The sequence below is a fragment of the Haemaphysalis longicornis genome, unplaced genomic scaffold, assembly GCF_048455015.1.
Source record: "Haemaphysalis longicornis isolate Haplotype H1 unplaced genomic scaffold, Haemaphysalis longicornis Haplotype H1 scaffold_14, whole genome shotgun sequence".
Classification (NCBI taxonomy): Eukaryota; Metazoa; Arthropoda; class Arachnida; order Ixodida; family Ixodidae; genus Haemaphysalis; species Haemaphysalis longicornis.
In genome coordinates this window covers 56,941,956-56,957,063 of record NW_027526245.1, presented here as the reverse complement: position 1 = coordinate 56,957,063, position 15,108 = coordinate 56,941,956, and the positions used below count along the sequence as shown (strand labels likewise).

Here is a 15,108-nt window from a genome sequence, read left to right as displayed (position 1 = left end):
GGGTCAAAGAAGCACCCCTGGACTCAGCAGCTATACACATTAACCCCTAAGCCACCGCGTCGGGTGGACACAAGCTTCACTGCTATAAGCCGCCTGCTGCCTTGGCAGGCTCTCCATTCGGGGCAAGCGAATCAAAATTCCAATCACGCGCGCTGTTTTTTTTTTACTTTCTCCTTTTTATGCGAGATGTGTTTACGTGCCTTACACGTTTAATTTGCCTACCTATAGGGTGCTGGCCCCAATAGCTTGCTATATAACGTTCCACTGTAAAGTTTCGAACTATAGCATGCACAAACCACATTGAGCTTATGAGAGGCATGTAATGGAAGGTTTCAGGTGTAGTTAGACCACCTGCAAATTGATGATGATTGTACGGTTTAACGCGCCTATGCAACGCAGGCGATGAGGCGCGCCGTAATGGAGGGCTGCGGATTAATTTTGACCACCTGGGGATCTTTATCGTGCGCCGGAATCTCGTACACACGGGCGTTTTTGCTTTTCGCCTCCATCAGAAAAGCGGCCGCCGCGGCCGGGAATCGAACCCGCGACCTCGTGCTCAGCAGCGCAACGCCTCAGCCACTGAGCCCCCGCGGCGGTTACCTGCAAACTATAAATGTGGGATGTTAATGTGGGACGTCACCACAGGGGCGTTAAAAACTATTGATTCCATTGTTGGGTACCACACACCGACGCAACTCAGGCGACGCGACGAGGCGCGTGTGGTGGAGGGCTCCGGAATAATTTTGACCACCTGGGCATCTTTAACGTGTACAGAAATCTCATACACACGGGCGATTTTGCTTTTTACGTCCATCAGAAAAGCGGCCGCAGCGGCCGGGAATTGAGCCCGCGTCCTCGTGCTCAGCAGCGCTACGCCGTAGCCACTGACCACCACGGCGGGAACGTTCAAAACCGTAATTTAAGTTAACGTATCGGTTTTACCGAGAAAGCAAGCCAGTAGTGCGTGGAGGTGAGAGATGTGCTGTCGAGGCATTGTTCTGTATTCAGTTCATTGTACTACTGTAGTGTAATATCAAAGACGGGTGAAAATCCTGTCTCAGAGATTGGCTCCCACTGCTGCAGACAAATATCTTAGTTTGAGATTACTATATGGTATCTACTGGGGTGCCGCAGAAGTGAACAGCTAACTTAAAAACCTTCCTCCGCGCAGTCGTGCTTTACTTAGATAATGACACTAAAAGAATACAAAATACCTGAACGACTTCCCCAGCCGAAGCCCAAAGTGGTTGACAAATATTGTAATAACACCGTGTATTGCAAATAGTATAAACGAACTCGCACATTTCCCTGACGCTTATCCTTGGTACAGCGTGAGTGTTTGAAATCATTTTTGTGGATTCTAAAGTATTTTCATCAAGACGCGCTCTAGGTCCTTATGCGAAGGCAAAAAAGCTCAAATTACCAATCTTTGACACATGTTTCCGCTATTCGGGGTTAATTGTGTCAGGTACTTTCTGCCGGTGAACTGTAATGATTGTTCAGCTTTGAGTAACGTCCTCCAGGGTAAGTACCCACGTGAGCAGTGATAAAACCACGCCCTATTCTTGTTGGCAGTGATATATACAAGGTGGGTAAACAGTACTTCAAAAATATAGATGCACGTGGCCTAATATTTGCCAGCCGCGTCAGACAGGCCCTGACACATCAAACTATAGTTGGTCCAAGAAATTAAGCTTTTTTTCATTACTGGGGGAAAGAATTCGGCAGTGTTAGCTTTTTATGCCCCCGAAAGCTGGCAACACATTGAGATTCACCACAGGAGAAACACTTCATGCCCCCATAAGACCACTCCAACTTAAGAACGCAGCAAGCAGAAAAATTCTCCCAAATTTTATTTCACACCCAACAAGGTGCACCATGTGACATTCGGTGTTTTGCGTGTCTGTCTCTTTCTCAATCTTTCCTTTTAGTGCTTTTTATTTAAACGTTCCTGAGCGATGTTTTAGTGAGCTAGTTTTATTCTGCAGGTTGTCATTGCAAGTGCAATGCTTGTGTTTGGCACGTGCTGTTATACTCACATTTTACACATACCAGCTTCGTGGTCTTCCAGAGCGATCGTAGTGCACTTGCAATTCAATAGATAATTAAAATAAACTTTCACTCGAAAAAACGAAGCGGTCTTTTTTCCACAACGATATGCAGCAATATCTGCGAGACAAAAGACGGTTGTTCCTGACCATGAGTTTAAAAAATTCGTTTCAATACAGCTTCATATGTTGCGACACCAGACAGCTAAGAGACTGCAGTGCTTCCCTGTTGATTTTTCACGGAAATTCCTTTTAGGTTACTATTTAGATTTCTTTTAAAGCTTTGCTTTGCTAATATCGTCACGCGCTTTCACCTTCGTGGAGCATTTGGCCTTCATTTTACCACAGCTCCGCCTTACCCTTGTAAAAGCATCACGTGACTCGTAGGGAGGAGCTCTACCCTAGGCGGCGTTAGCTAGTCGCTCGGCACCATTGCAGGGTGCAGGCTTGTCACATGCCCTCTCCGCAGCTGGTTCACCGCCTGTACACGGGGAATCGCCGCTTGAATTCGAGCTTGGCTATGGATGAGAGCGGTGCCGGGCCGTTAGGTCTTCTCAAAGCACTGCGCGGTAGCTGGAGCCTTTGAGCCGTCGTCGGCCAGCGCTGTCCCACCACCCTTCAGATATCGCCCGCGAGCTGCTTCACTGGAGAAATACCAAACACGCGAAGCTGGCGTCGGGGTCGGAGGAAGAGCAAGCTGTTCAAATTGGAAAACGCCAGGAACGAACCATAATCGTACACAATTGTAGGACTTGGAAGAATAGTATAATATGTACTGCAGAATCAAAGGTAAAACAAGTGAAACCAAGACTTAACCAGACTAAGCTAAGCCTTCGCTTTGCATATCCAGGGTTAGCTAGCTAAGCCAGACCCATTTATCTGGAGACGATCGCCAAGCAAACTTTATCACAATGTACAAAAGCTTTATTATTTATTTTGGTTCATACCAAAGATCAACCCCTATTAGAAGAAAACATTTGTAGTGTTGGTTTCTTAAGGACATGTCTGCAGAAGTATCCGCTTTTACAGTGCGCTGGATTAAACTTTGCATTCTAGGCACACAGAAGAAACCGACACTCAAGTTGCGTACTTGAAATGCTTCTTATCCATTTTGTTTTCTCTCTAATTGCGTGCTGTATTCCTGCTGCCCTTCAACTTTATCCTCGCTTTTCCTGGTATACGTTTCGTTGTGCCTATGATATCCCGCCAGGTCTCTTTTTACAGAAGGCCGAAAGTACTAATGAGGACGCGGTGTTTATTGCGCCTCTAAAAATACATAATTGTCCTGAGTTTCACGCCGGCCGTGCTCACTATCCTATCACAATGTTGGAGCTTTACAGCATACATGTCTTTCGCATTTTATTAGACGAAGTCATAGGTATAAGGATTTCACGGAAGTCATCGCTTTATCGCAAATTTAAACACCGAGACCGGGAGGGGTGAAATCACCACCGACTCTTTTTTGCCATTCAGCTCTTTTAACCGTCGAATGTGTCGGTTTCCCTTTTCAGTGGAGTGCGATTCGTTTTTCGATGTAGGCAAGCTTGTCTTCAGTCGTAGGCACATTGCAAGTTTTATGGCCGTGATCAGGCCACACACGTCTGGAAGTCGCCTTCGCACGCTGTGCAATATGAACGTGTGTTCGTCACGGGGACGTCGGGCAAATTCAGTCACTTCATGTCGGATCCGGGTACGGGTATTTTGCTCGCCCTTATTTCATATTTCAGTAGTGTGGCATGCGGGATAGACCTCTGCGGAACAAGTTTTCCTGAGTTATTTGATAAGCCGGTTGCGAATCAGATAGGTAGAGAACCGGTGCATGGAAGATTCTTTTGCCTGTCTCTTGTTTCTGCGGCTGTTTATTCGCTCACTCTTCGCTCCGAAAGCCACCAGCCGAAAATATAAAATCTGCTGCTTACGTACACGGGAGCGGAGGATGCATCTTTCGGCGGAACTGATATGGTTTTCGATCAAAGCCCTATTCGTTTTCAAGACAGCGTCATTGACGGAATAAAAACAAAGGACGTAAGAACAAGTATTTTTTAATGGGCTGATGGAATATGTACCCACAATGCGCCGCAATCTGGAAACAAGAAAAAATATGGCGTTGATCAAAAACATCAAATGCGTTGCATTGGATGACATCAAATGGTCTGCAACACAAACCTCAGATAGTCAGTTGACCTTCTTGGAGAAAAACAAGCAAACGTTATACCTTTTGATCCAGCAAACCAATTTTCACAGCGTTACAACAAAGGCGTACGGAACGGCCCACGTCTGCTGGAGGTAGCGGCTTGGCTGAAGGCTTGCAGGAGAGTCGCCAGAAGTTGGAAGTGCCGAGAGACCAATTTACTGTGTATTACATGGCAACTAGATGAAAACGACGTCACAGTAGCGCACTGATGTACCAAAGAATTCCGGTTCAAAAGGGCAGAGTTCCATTCTTCAGCTCTCCCAAACGCAATGACACGACTGGCTGATGGGAGAGCACATATATCCAGAATTGCTGACGGCCAAGACACTTGACGCGTGTTGCGCACTCAGCAAAAATGTGAAAATACAAGAGACTTTCTAGCTCCTTAGGAAGATAAACTAACTGCTACTTTGTAGGGAAGAGTACTTCAACGATGTATCTTGAGGTGACATGAACAATTGGTGTGTTTTCGCGGAACTGCACGCTGTGGGAAAGAAGCTTCACTGGACACAAGGAATCTGAAATCTAGGTTTGACAAATTGCCCCAAAAATATAAAGATTTGCAGTATCAGCTTCATTTTTGTGGGTAGGCTCAGGTTTTTGTATGTTTCAAAGGAAAGAAGAAAAGGTTTTTCTACTGAGATAAAAAATTATAATTTTCTAGTGGCCTAATTAATTGTCATGCCTGTATATAGGTATATACTTGCACTATCAGCTTAATTTTTCGTTTGTTCCTTTTTTATTTTAGAAATGTGCGAAAACACAAAGAGAACCATTTTTTCATATAAATATTTCAGGCCTCAAACGGTCATTGCAGCAAGGCTGTGCTCTTCAATAATTGTCATGAGAACCAAGCGGCGTATATGCAGTTAACGAAGTGATGTGCACACACCAGCGTAAGCGAATCTAATTCCATTAGATTTCGAACCCCCAAATTAGATCGAGAACACTTGCCCTGAATAAAAACATTGCAGTACAATGATGTCAGGGCGAAACATTACCGCTACCAAATAAGATGGCCTGTGCGGCATACAAAGAAAAGGCAACATATGCGTCCCTTCGAAGAGAGATAATACGGCCTGGCGCAGCGAGACGCTGGCTACAACACACGGAAGCAAACAATACAGAAGGAATGGTTTGTGGCATGATGATAATACATGCTTTTATTAAACGACAATTTTGTCTTTCCTTATGTAAGCAACGTAACTTTAAAATGCGGCGTATTTTTAAATGAATAAAACAACTTCTTGACTCCAGTTTTAGGGAGAGAGTGGAAGCACTAATCATTAACAAGCGTTGGATTTCTTTCCTACCCTTTCCTACCAACGCAACAAAGTTTTTTTAACGCCCTTCAGGAAAGTTCACTTATGTACAGCTAGCTTGGTTTTAGGCAGGGGAATATTCGACAGTTCGTAAGACACATCAAAATATTTCTGCACATAGTAACAGTTACCTTGCACTCCTCGTATTCGTAATCGTTGAATATTTTAGATAAGATATTTCTACAACCCTTTCATTTATATCTTCCACTATAGACAACAATTTTACCGGGCCACTTTGGGGGGTTGATTTTTACTGATTTCGCTAACGCATTCGCCAATATCAATCTCGAGATCTTGTTTTCAAAACCTTATCATATGTCGTTAACAGGTGGCCGCTCCAGCGATTGCGTAATTTTTTGTTAAACGACGAGAAAATTCTTACTACATCTGATAAACTTTCACTGGATGATTGCGTATACTTTCCTTTTTCAGGTAAACTGCCATTATATATTCTCGAAAAAAACTGCTCGTAGATTCACTAGCGACAGAAGTGCGGTCTTCGAATCACGCTATAACGATAGGACTAATCTCAACGCAACAATAATTTTGTTGCAACAAATCTTCTATTTTCATAAAGCTCAAACTGATAGAGTAAGAGACAAATGTGTTTACTTGCAGTATATTGTGGAATAAATTTCCCCAGTCGAGCACGTTTTTCCTATTAATGTTTAATCACGTATTTTTTCGTCTTCGGCAATTCCTTCTTTAAAAAAGCCGCTCTCTATGCGTCGAATCACAAGATTTCGTTCTTTCTTTCCTCCCTATCTCTCCTTCTCGCTTCCTTTTTTTCTTGTACTTTTGCCATGCATTCTTGCCATTTTTGTGTTCAACCAAATATTTCAGTGCAGCGTGTGAAGAAATTTACGTGGTATATGTTTATATGCGTAATTTCGCTATTAGTCTGTTATTGCACAATATAGTGGACGCCAAACCGCAGCGGCCAGGTCTAGCTAGCCCTTCTATATCCTTATTTTTCACCCATTCTACAGGCACATCATGGAAAAATTACGTAAAATAACCTACAGCTTAAGAAACGAGCAAAATGGTATTGCTTGGGCATCTTCAGTAGCAACAAAAATGCCCCAATTTTGTAGAGCGTAAGAAATAACAAAAAAAAATGTTTGAGTGATTTTGTATTCATCGGAGGCGCGGACTGCTTTACCTTAGCTAACCTAACTTAACCAAATTTAACCTTATGGGGAAGAAAAGCTGTATCCGTGCGCTCATTGACAATGGTCTGAAACAGCTTCAGAGGATCACTTTTGCAGCTGTTGAAACTGTTGCAAATGTTGCAACGGTAGCAGTAACCTCTATAAAGAATACGAAACTTTTTACATAAATTTGTAACTACGCAAGATTTGCTTAAGTACATGTTAGCATTACTGCATTAGTGTGTATTTCTTAATAATGAAAATATGATGCCTCACGTCAGCACACAGGGCGCAAAATCGGGCGATGTAACTCGCCAACTGTTTTGACTGTCGCGCTATTTTTATTACAGGGGGGCACGTGTCGCGGCAGTGTTTGCCGCACTACTTCGCCCAATGCCATTCTGAAGAGGAAGAAGCGGTTCATTGGCCTGTACTCAATTATAAAGCTGATTAAGGAAAAGAAAAGTTTAAAAGAATTGAAGAAAGAGATGTTAAGATTGCGAAACAACATAGCCGCAAGCAGTCCTGCCGCTGTCGACAATGTGGGCGGGCGAGGCATTGGAGCAAGCGGAATAATCCGTAGTGGTGCAGGCCGTGTCGGCTTGAACATTGGTAACCAGGGAAATCAATTTGGTGGGAACCACTTTGCTGCAACTGGACGTCGTGGCAGTCAAGGAAATAGTAGAACAATCATAATTAATCTAGGAGATTTGCTCAGAGATAACCGAGGAATCGGAGGCAATTCCCCTTCCATAATGTCGCGTAGTCGCAGTGGTCCAGTTGGTTTAATAGGTAGGTTTAACCGCCCTCGCGGGGATGGGAGTGGAATCAGCACCGCTACTTTCGGCGGCAATGGTTTGCTGAGTACTGGTCCAAGAAGAAGGGATGGGAGGAATGGCATAACAGGTAGAGTGGCCGGAGGTAGGCTTGTTAGAATAGGAGATGCATCCTTCGCCAACAGGGTTGGAGGAATCACAGCTGGTTCTGAGATCAATTCCGTGAATCCTCTTGGCAATGATTTTGTATCACGAAGCAATGGTCTCCGGCCTGGTGGTAACGCCATAAGCGGTAGTGTTACCAATATCCCGCTTCTAGAAACGAGTTCTAGCCGAAACGCTGGTAACATAGGTGGTAGTATCCTGAGTGTCCCGGGTGTTGGCGACAGCAGTAGAGGACCACTTTTGCCCGCTTTTCCCGGTAGCTCTAATGTTGCAAGCCCGAACATAAGAGATGTTGGCCGGGATGACAGTGGCACAGGTCTTAGGGCCAATCGGGCTGGAGCTATACACGGTCTCGGCAGCAGTGTTTCCAGGCCCGGAAATGCAGGTGGAAATATAGGCAATCCAGTCATAAGCACCGGAAGTATTGGTGGTAGAAGTAGTAGTGCCGGTAGAGCAAGTTACGGTGATGGAGTCACGAATGCCTTACGAACTGGGGCAAGTGGCATCGGTGCATTGGGGTTCGGTACAACTGGTGGGCCCAATTTTCCGAACTCGGTGGTCCGTCCGACAGCTGTTGGTGATGCTCGAGGAGACAGTACTGTAATATCTGGTTTTTCGCGAAACAGTAACGCTAATGTTGGTAACAGCGCTGCAAATGACGCTGTTTCAGCTACGTCTGTTTTCAGTACACCCGGAGGAAGCTTACGGCTGCGAACGGACGGCAACCTCGTTAACCACCGCACGGCTTCCACTACTAGTGATACGCGGGAAAATGAAAACGTAGGAAGTTCTACACGTTCTGCTAGCCTTTTTGAAGTTGATAATGTCTAGAGTAACGACATAGGTGGTAGCACGGGGAATTAAAAATGTTAGCTGGCGCAGTTTGTAACTGCGCAGTTAGTAAACCAAGCTTTAAAGCAACCTGCTGCAATGTAAGTTTTATATAATGTTGTCCAGTAGGCAGCCGAACTATAAAGCAAAATAGGTTTCTTCAATGTGCTACTTATCTTTACAGTGAATATTACTTGGCCGGCGCTAAGGATTTTACTACCTCCAGTAACATCCTATAACGTGTGTGTTTTCCGCCACGAAGGTATCAGAAAATACAGAATATCCGCGTTTTAAAGGTACGCGGTTTCAAAAATTGCTTTAAAACAGTCCGTTATGAATGCAGTAGAAGGGATAATTGTACAATAAAAGTTCCGCGAAATCCTGCCCTGTTTGCTAAGTTTTCCAGCGACCAGACGACTGCCCAACTTCAACAGCATTTCTCAATAAAGAAAGGTGGACAAAAAGAAAAAAAAAAGGCCCGTCTTAGTTTCAGACGTCTAATCATTTTCAAATGCTGTTCGTCTCAGTCATTTTGGAAATAGATTTAATGATTGTTTTAAAGATAACTACTTTGACATACAAGTGGCAAGCAGCCATCAAAGTAGAAAGGCCCGCGCGCGATGTTTCTGTGGTGCGCCATGGTTCCATTAACACGTTGGCGTGAAGAACAAAAACTCGCAAAAATGAGCCCTCGCTCACACTCACTATCCCGTGTGCCGCGTTCCCGTAAAAGCCACAGCTAGGCCCATAAAGAACCTCTGGGAATTCTGCAATTCCGCGCTAATAATTGTGCAACACTTTTTCAAGATATTACGTGAAATCGAAAAAACTAATACATTAAACTTTCTTGTGGCTTGGCTAAAGTGGCGCCGTGGCTAACGCATCAGGCTCGAAGAGGCCGCTTAACCACCGTACACGGTGGTGATCGGCTGTGTTAGACCCAATGCGTAGGTTTGCAGATTAGTGGTCGCTGATTAGAATTCCCTCAGGCAAAAATATTTTGAGATTTTGTCGCGTGCCGCGCACTCTTTGTTTGTTGTATTACAACAGAGCTGTATATGTCGCCCCGAGCATTTTGTTTGTCGTGTATCGGCTGAAAGCTCCATGCCATCTGAAGAAGCTAGAGCGAGAACGTAAAGTTTTTGCTGACAACTGAAACAGCAACAAGGAAACGGGCGATGAGTAGCAGAGAAAACGATTTTGCGATCGGCTGTGCGTAAGCCGTGACCTCGATATGAAGGTGGGTGCCGTTATGCGGAGTATGCAGGTAAGCAGTGCCGGGACAACGTCAGTAAATTGTGCAAATACAATACTGCGTATGTGAAATAGCAGAGGGAATTTTCTGAAAGATATTCCTGATTACTTTGGGCGGTGTTCGACAGACTCAGGCTTGAGATGATTTCGCTGAGATTATAACGCTTGTCAGAAAGAGTGAAAGTGCAATGGACGCATCACAGCGTACTTTTCGTCACAGAGCTAATGTTGCGACATGCAATGTGGGCTAACCTGTAAGGCTGCTTACGGCGCATTGCTGTACCATGCCGTTGTATTACAAATGCGTGGGCGTATGCCTACAGGCTATACAGCTCATCTGTTCATCTTCATTTGCGGACGGAATATTGGCTGTCAGTGTTTTTGTTCCGTTTTTTTTCAATACTCACAGTCTGCGAATAGATTTGGCATCGTGAAAACCATTACAAACAGGTTCAGCAGCCGTAACGAATAATACCGTTGTCTTACCTATCAGTTGCACATCAAAAGGATGACTTGGTATCCTAAGCCGCCTCTCCCAGTATAAATGGTTTGGGATACTGCAACGGTCCGTGCCCGTGGGAGTACAAACCCGACATTTCCTGCGCAATGCAGAGCGTTACTTAAACGTAGTTAAAAGCTGAGCCGCGTACCTAAACCAACCCACAAGACAAGAAATCACGGTTATTCACACAAAGAACGCACACTTATGTTGGAAAGTTTTTAGAAAACGGAATACTAAACCGTTTTGTGAGCAGTTGAGGCTAGAACCCAGGCTGTCATCATCAGAGCTCAAAACCCTGCCTTGAACACGGAGAGGCATGACGGCAGTCTTTCTTTACCACTTTCTTAAAGAAGAGGAGACTGCTAAAAGCGAACTAATAGGTTCTCTAATGCATACCGGACGCGCTTGGAGTTTACACGCAGTGGAACGGAATATCGCGGGAAAATCACTGCACTATCATCATGATAAGAACCAATCAATAATCTCTTCAAACGTCACATGCGGAATAAAACTACGTTCCTGTACGCAAGCGTGAAAAAGTACCTGCATTATAGTACAGATATAAAGGCCACGCCTCAGCCCTACTTGGTTCATCAAGTAGACTCCTAGTGTTGGGAATGAGACATGTTATGTCAGGTCCACCAAACCTCGCTGTGAAATTGCGGCACTGATTGCGCTCATTCCTAGTGCTGAAAAAAGCCGTCGTTGTTGCAGTCGTAATTGTTTTCAATCACAAGAAACGGTCCCCGCTGAAATAAATAAAACGAACACCTTGCAGTTGCTCTGAGGTTTTAAACCGGGTCTCGAAAGTTGGAGGCAAATGGGCTACCGCTGCGCTATTTCTACACGATGGCAGAGGTGGAACAAGCGTTAAATGAGTGCGTGACACGTGAAGAGCGGAAGTGACAACGTGCGGATGCGGATACAACTGGTGGAACCCATGTAAGCATCACCCGGGTACTGTAGAAACTGGCGGGTGCTACCAATCTGTTTTTTAAAGTCTTTCCAGCCAAAAATAAAAGAAACAAAAGTGAATAAAAAGTACAGAACATAATGCACCGCTCAAGAATCTCCTGAAAGTAATCCCCACCAAACCAACAAAGAAAAAATTGAAGAAAGAGAAACACTATATAGCATGTAGTATGTTGCTCATGGGTATCGTGAGGCTTTGGCCTTCAAACTACGTGGGCAAACGTAACTGCCTCCAGAAATGTTTCTCTTGTAGAGCTTGCTAACGGGCTACATTTTTCAGAAAGACAAGTAAATTTTTATGATAATCTAATGGAAATAGAACGAAATCACGCGTTTCGCTGCTGAGCACGAGGTCGCGGGTTCGATTCCCGACCGCGGCGGCCACTTTTCTGATGGAGGCGAAAAGCAAAAACGCCCGTGTGTACGAGATTTCGGCGCACGTTAAAGATCCCCAGGTGGTCAAAATTAATCCGGAGCCCTCCACTACGGCGCGCCTCATCGCCTGCGTTGCGTCGGCGCGTTAAACCCTACAATCAATCAATCAGAATGAAATTACGCGATAGACTACAATAGGATGAATAAAAAAATTTGTAGTACGTTAAGCTGCCCCATAGAACAGGGACGCTGCGGCGTTATCGGGCCCCTGTCACATCTCATAAAAGCATTCTTTTCATTCTTTTAGTGTTTGCCCTCAATCTGTTATGGCGACGTGTTGCAGAACTGAGGTCTGAACACACGACCTCGGTATGTGGAGCCGCGTTTTGAGAGGAAAATCTACTCCTGTGTTCGCTCTTTGGATACCGCGCGCTTCATGCCGCTGACATACGTTTCAGCCAAAAAGATGCGCCATCAGCTCGTGAGGGTGAAGGAACGCTTCGCAAGGACCGTTTCCCGGGTGTTGTACGCAAGATTCCGCGCGCATTTTTAAGGGCGTTTATATCAGGGAGTCAGGGATTTAGAAGAATGGTATGCAGCAGCACGCTCGTGACGTAAAGAATAACAGCGCATGCAACAAAGCTTTAGCCCAACACGCCGTCATGAGTGACCACACGATTGCGCGGAACAACGCAAGTATCGTCGCAACAGACACAAATGACAGCATCACGGCTGTAACTAGATCCCTAATCATTCAAATGACATCTTACAGAGTCAAATGTAACGACAGAAAATAAACCTTATCTACGCACTCTTTCCAGCGATTACTCAAACCCACTTAAACGGCGCACTTCTGGTGATACATTTATTGTGAAGAAGGCTTCCCCTCTGAAAGTGGAAACGTCAGTACGTTTTTCTGATTCATTCATTCAACCGTCAGGACATCGGTCCGCAGGCGGGGAAAACTACAACGGCTGTTGCAGCTTAGAGAACCAATGTCCCTAACTGCTTCTGTGGGGATGAACAAGCCATCGCATCTTCAGGACGCTACCCTATGAAGCACTATATCCCTAACAAAGCAAATACTGTGGCCTGAAAAACTTTGTTCTGGCAGGAAAGCACGGGTTGATTTGTGATTTTGCAATTTACAAAGGCAAAGAGATGTTTCCAGACTTTGGCCTTGCCATATCGGGCAACTCAGTCTTGAAGCTGGTTGAGACAGTGCCTACGTGCTCCACGCTTTACTTTTACCGTTGGTTTTCTTCGGAAGGTTTCATAGATGAGCTCATAAAGAAGGACGTTTTTGGCACCGGCAGTCTGATGAAGAACGAATTCCAAAAGAGGCGCATTTTACAAGTGACAAGGATTTGTTGTAGAAATCTCGGGGCACTTCGGAGCAGCGACTGCGACAAGACAGTCGACAGTCGACAAGACTGCGACAAGACGCTTTCATGCACAAAATGGGTCGACAAAAAGCGAGTCGTGATTCTCTCGGCTGCCTTTGGGGTGGAGCCTGAAGATAAGTGCAAAAGATGGTGAAAGAAAGACAAGAAGTTTCTGGGTGTCCCGCGCCCATCCGTCATCAGAAAGTACAATGCAAATATGGGTGGTGTTGATTAGCTGACAGAATGCTCGCCCTGTATGCTCAAATGAGCCGCACAAACAGGTGGACACTGCGTACTTTTCTTCACATGTCTGATCTTGCTTGCGTAAACAGCTGGCCTCAGTACAGAGCAGACAAAAAGGCAGAGGGCGTCCAAAGGGAAAGCATTCTGGGCTACCTTGATTTCAAGGTTTCCGTGGCAGAAGCATTGATATGGCAGAAATTGATCGCAACTCGTCAAGATGAGGGGGATGACGTAGAGATCCCGCCAATGAAGAGGCCAAAAGCTCTGCCATCAGAAAATGTCCGCAAAACAGACGCACTTCATTTGCCAATGAAGGACGACCTGCCAAATTGACCAAGGTGCCGAAACGCTGGCTGCAGCATGAAGACACGCCACATATGTGCTCGGTGCGACGTGTACCTTTGCATAGAAGTTGGCAGAAACTGCTTCTATGAATTCCATTCATGCGTTCTGTCGCAAAGGAATTGCGCTGATAGCTTGACTCACTAATGTATGGACTTAAGAACACCCCAAAAGTGCTATTGTTGTGCTTTAAATGTGCCAAAAGAACTAATAAAACCAATTTGATCTCCCGTTCTTTAAAGTTGATCCTCAAAACAGTTATTTGCGGCCCTTTCCAATTATGCAAAAATGTATACGTATTTCCAGCCATGCATAAGGATAGACCCAGTGTCCCTGCAGGGGGACAAGCAATTACTTGTTCTGAGGCTCTGCGCACATTCAAAATAATTTTTTGTGGTTTCCAGGCAACACAAAAGTATGCATAAGAACTCAGTGAAAGTTATTTTTTCGTGCCATTATTCTCGGGTCTGAGGAGGCTAAAGATCAGCGTCCGAACGACCTGAGTATCTTTTACCACAAAAGAGCAGGGCTTCGTTCGGGGTCTGCATGACGTAGACGGATGAGGAACCAGTGTGGGCCTGTACACAGCTTAACAACATAGTTAATATTATTTTAGTGTTCTTTCTGTACCCGATTTCAGTATCATTTGGAAAGTACATTTCCCTGAAGGTTAACGCCCGTACTGTTTCTCTATTTCCGTATCCTAATTTTTTGTTGATAATTTTGGTGTTGATTTTTGCTCTTTATTGTTTGGGTCTTCTTGTAAGTGTTTGGCTTGTTGGAAGTTTTGACCATCGAGTACCGCCGACCTCCAAACCATCAATTGTTATGTCATAGATGCATCACGCAATATAGAATAAAGCGGCGGCGTCAATCCTACCATCGACTCGTGAACAGTGTACTGAACAGTGTAAAAATGTGCTTGATGCCTCTTTCATGCGAATGGGTAAAACACGAAAGTGAAATGCGCCTTCATAGGAGCATTTATTGTGCATCCATATGAGCTTGCACATTACTATTTACATTACGTCGGTATGGCAACATTAGACCCGTGAACGCGAGACAATTGATTGCAGGCGCCGCAACATTGCGCAAATCTGACTGAAACCACAGCCTCTCGAAAACCGTGCGAACTTTTCGGAACTGAAACCGAAAGCAGTAGATGGCGGAGGATGCCTCAATTCACCCGCGTCGCGCGTAGACGAAGACTACAGTGGCAGGCACCGAGGCGCCTTCTTTTGGCGCGGCGCTCATTACTGTCATGACGAACTACTTCGCTTCACTTCTCCCAGACGGCAGCATCTCTTAGACGGCACCTGAATGAAGAAAGTAGTGGGAAACATATAAGTTGCGTTCGTCGACCTACTTGCGCTTGAAGTCGTAACGCAGTGGGCAGAGCGCTTGAACCTCCCGTTGCGGCGTGAGAGTTCGTGGCTCCTATCTGGGCACAGTCGCGTCAGTGGAACATTTTCTGGCAACGTCATTTCCGGGGCGGATATGACGCCGGTCAGGTCTTTGTGTACCCGGCCATAAACTACTTTCGTGTCA

At 45.1% G+C, this 15,108-nt stretch overlaps 1 protein-coding gene across 1 annotated transcript in view; it reads left to right on the top strand.

Annotated features, from left to right (window-relative positions):
- LOC144165119 (uncharacterized) overlaps window positions 1-8,957 on the top strand; it is a 34,017-nt gene extending 25,060 nt beyond the window's left edge. Inside the window, exon 4 of the mRNA XM_077695231.1 lies at window positions 7,066-8,957. Coding sequence (XP_077551357.1) covers window positions 7,066-8,487 — 1,422 coding nt within the window. The 3' untranslated portion in view covers window positions 8,488-8,957. The remainder of the gene's footprint in view (window positions 1-7,065) is intronic.
- The last annotated feature ends 6,151 nt before the right edge of the window (window positions 8,958-15,108 follow it).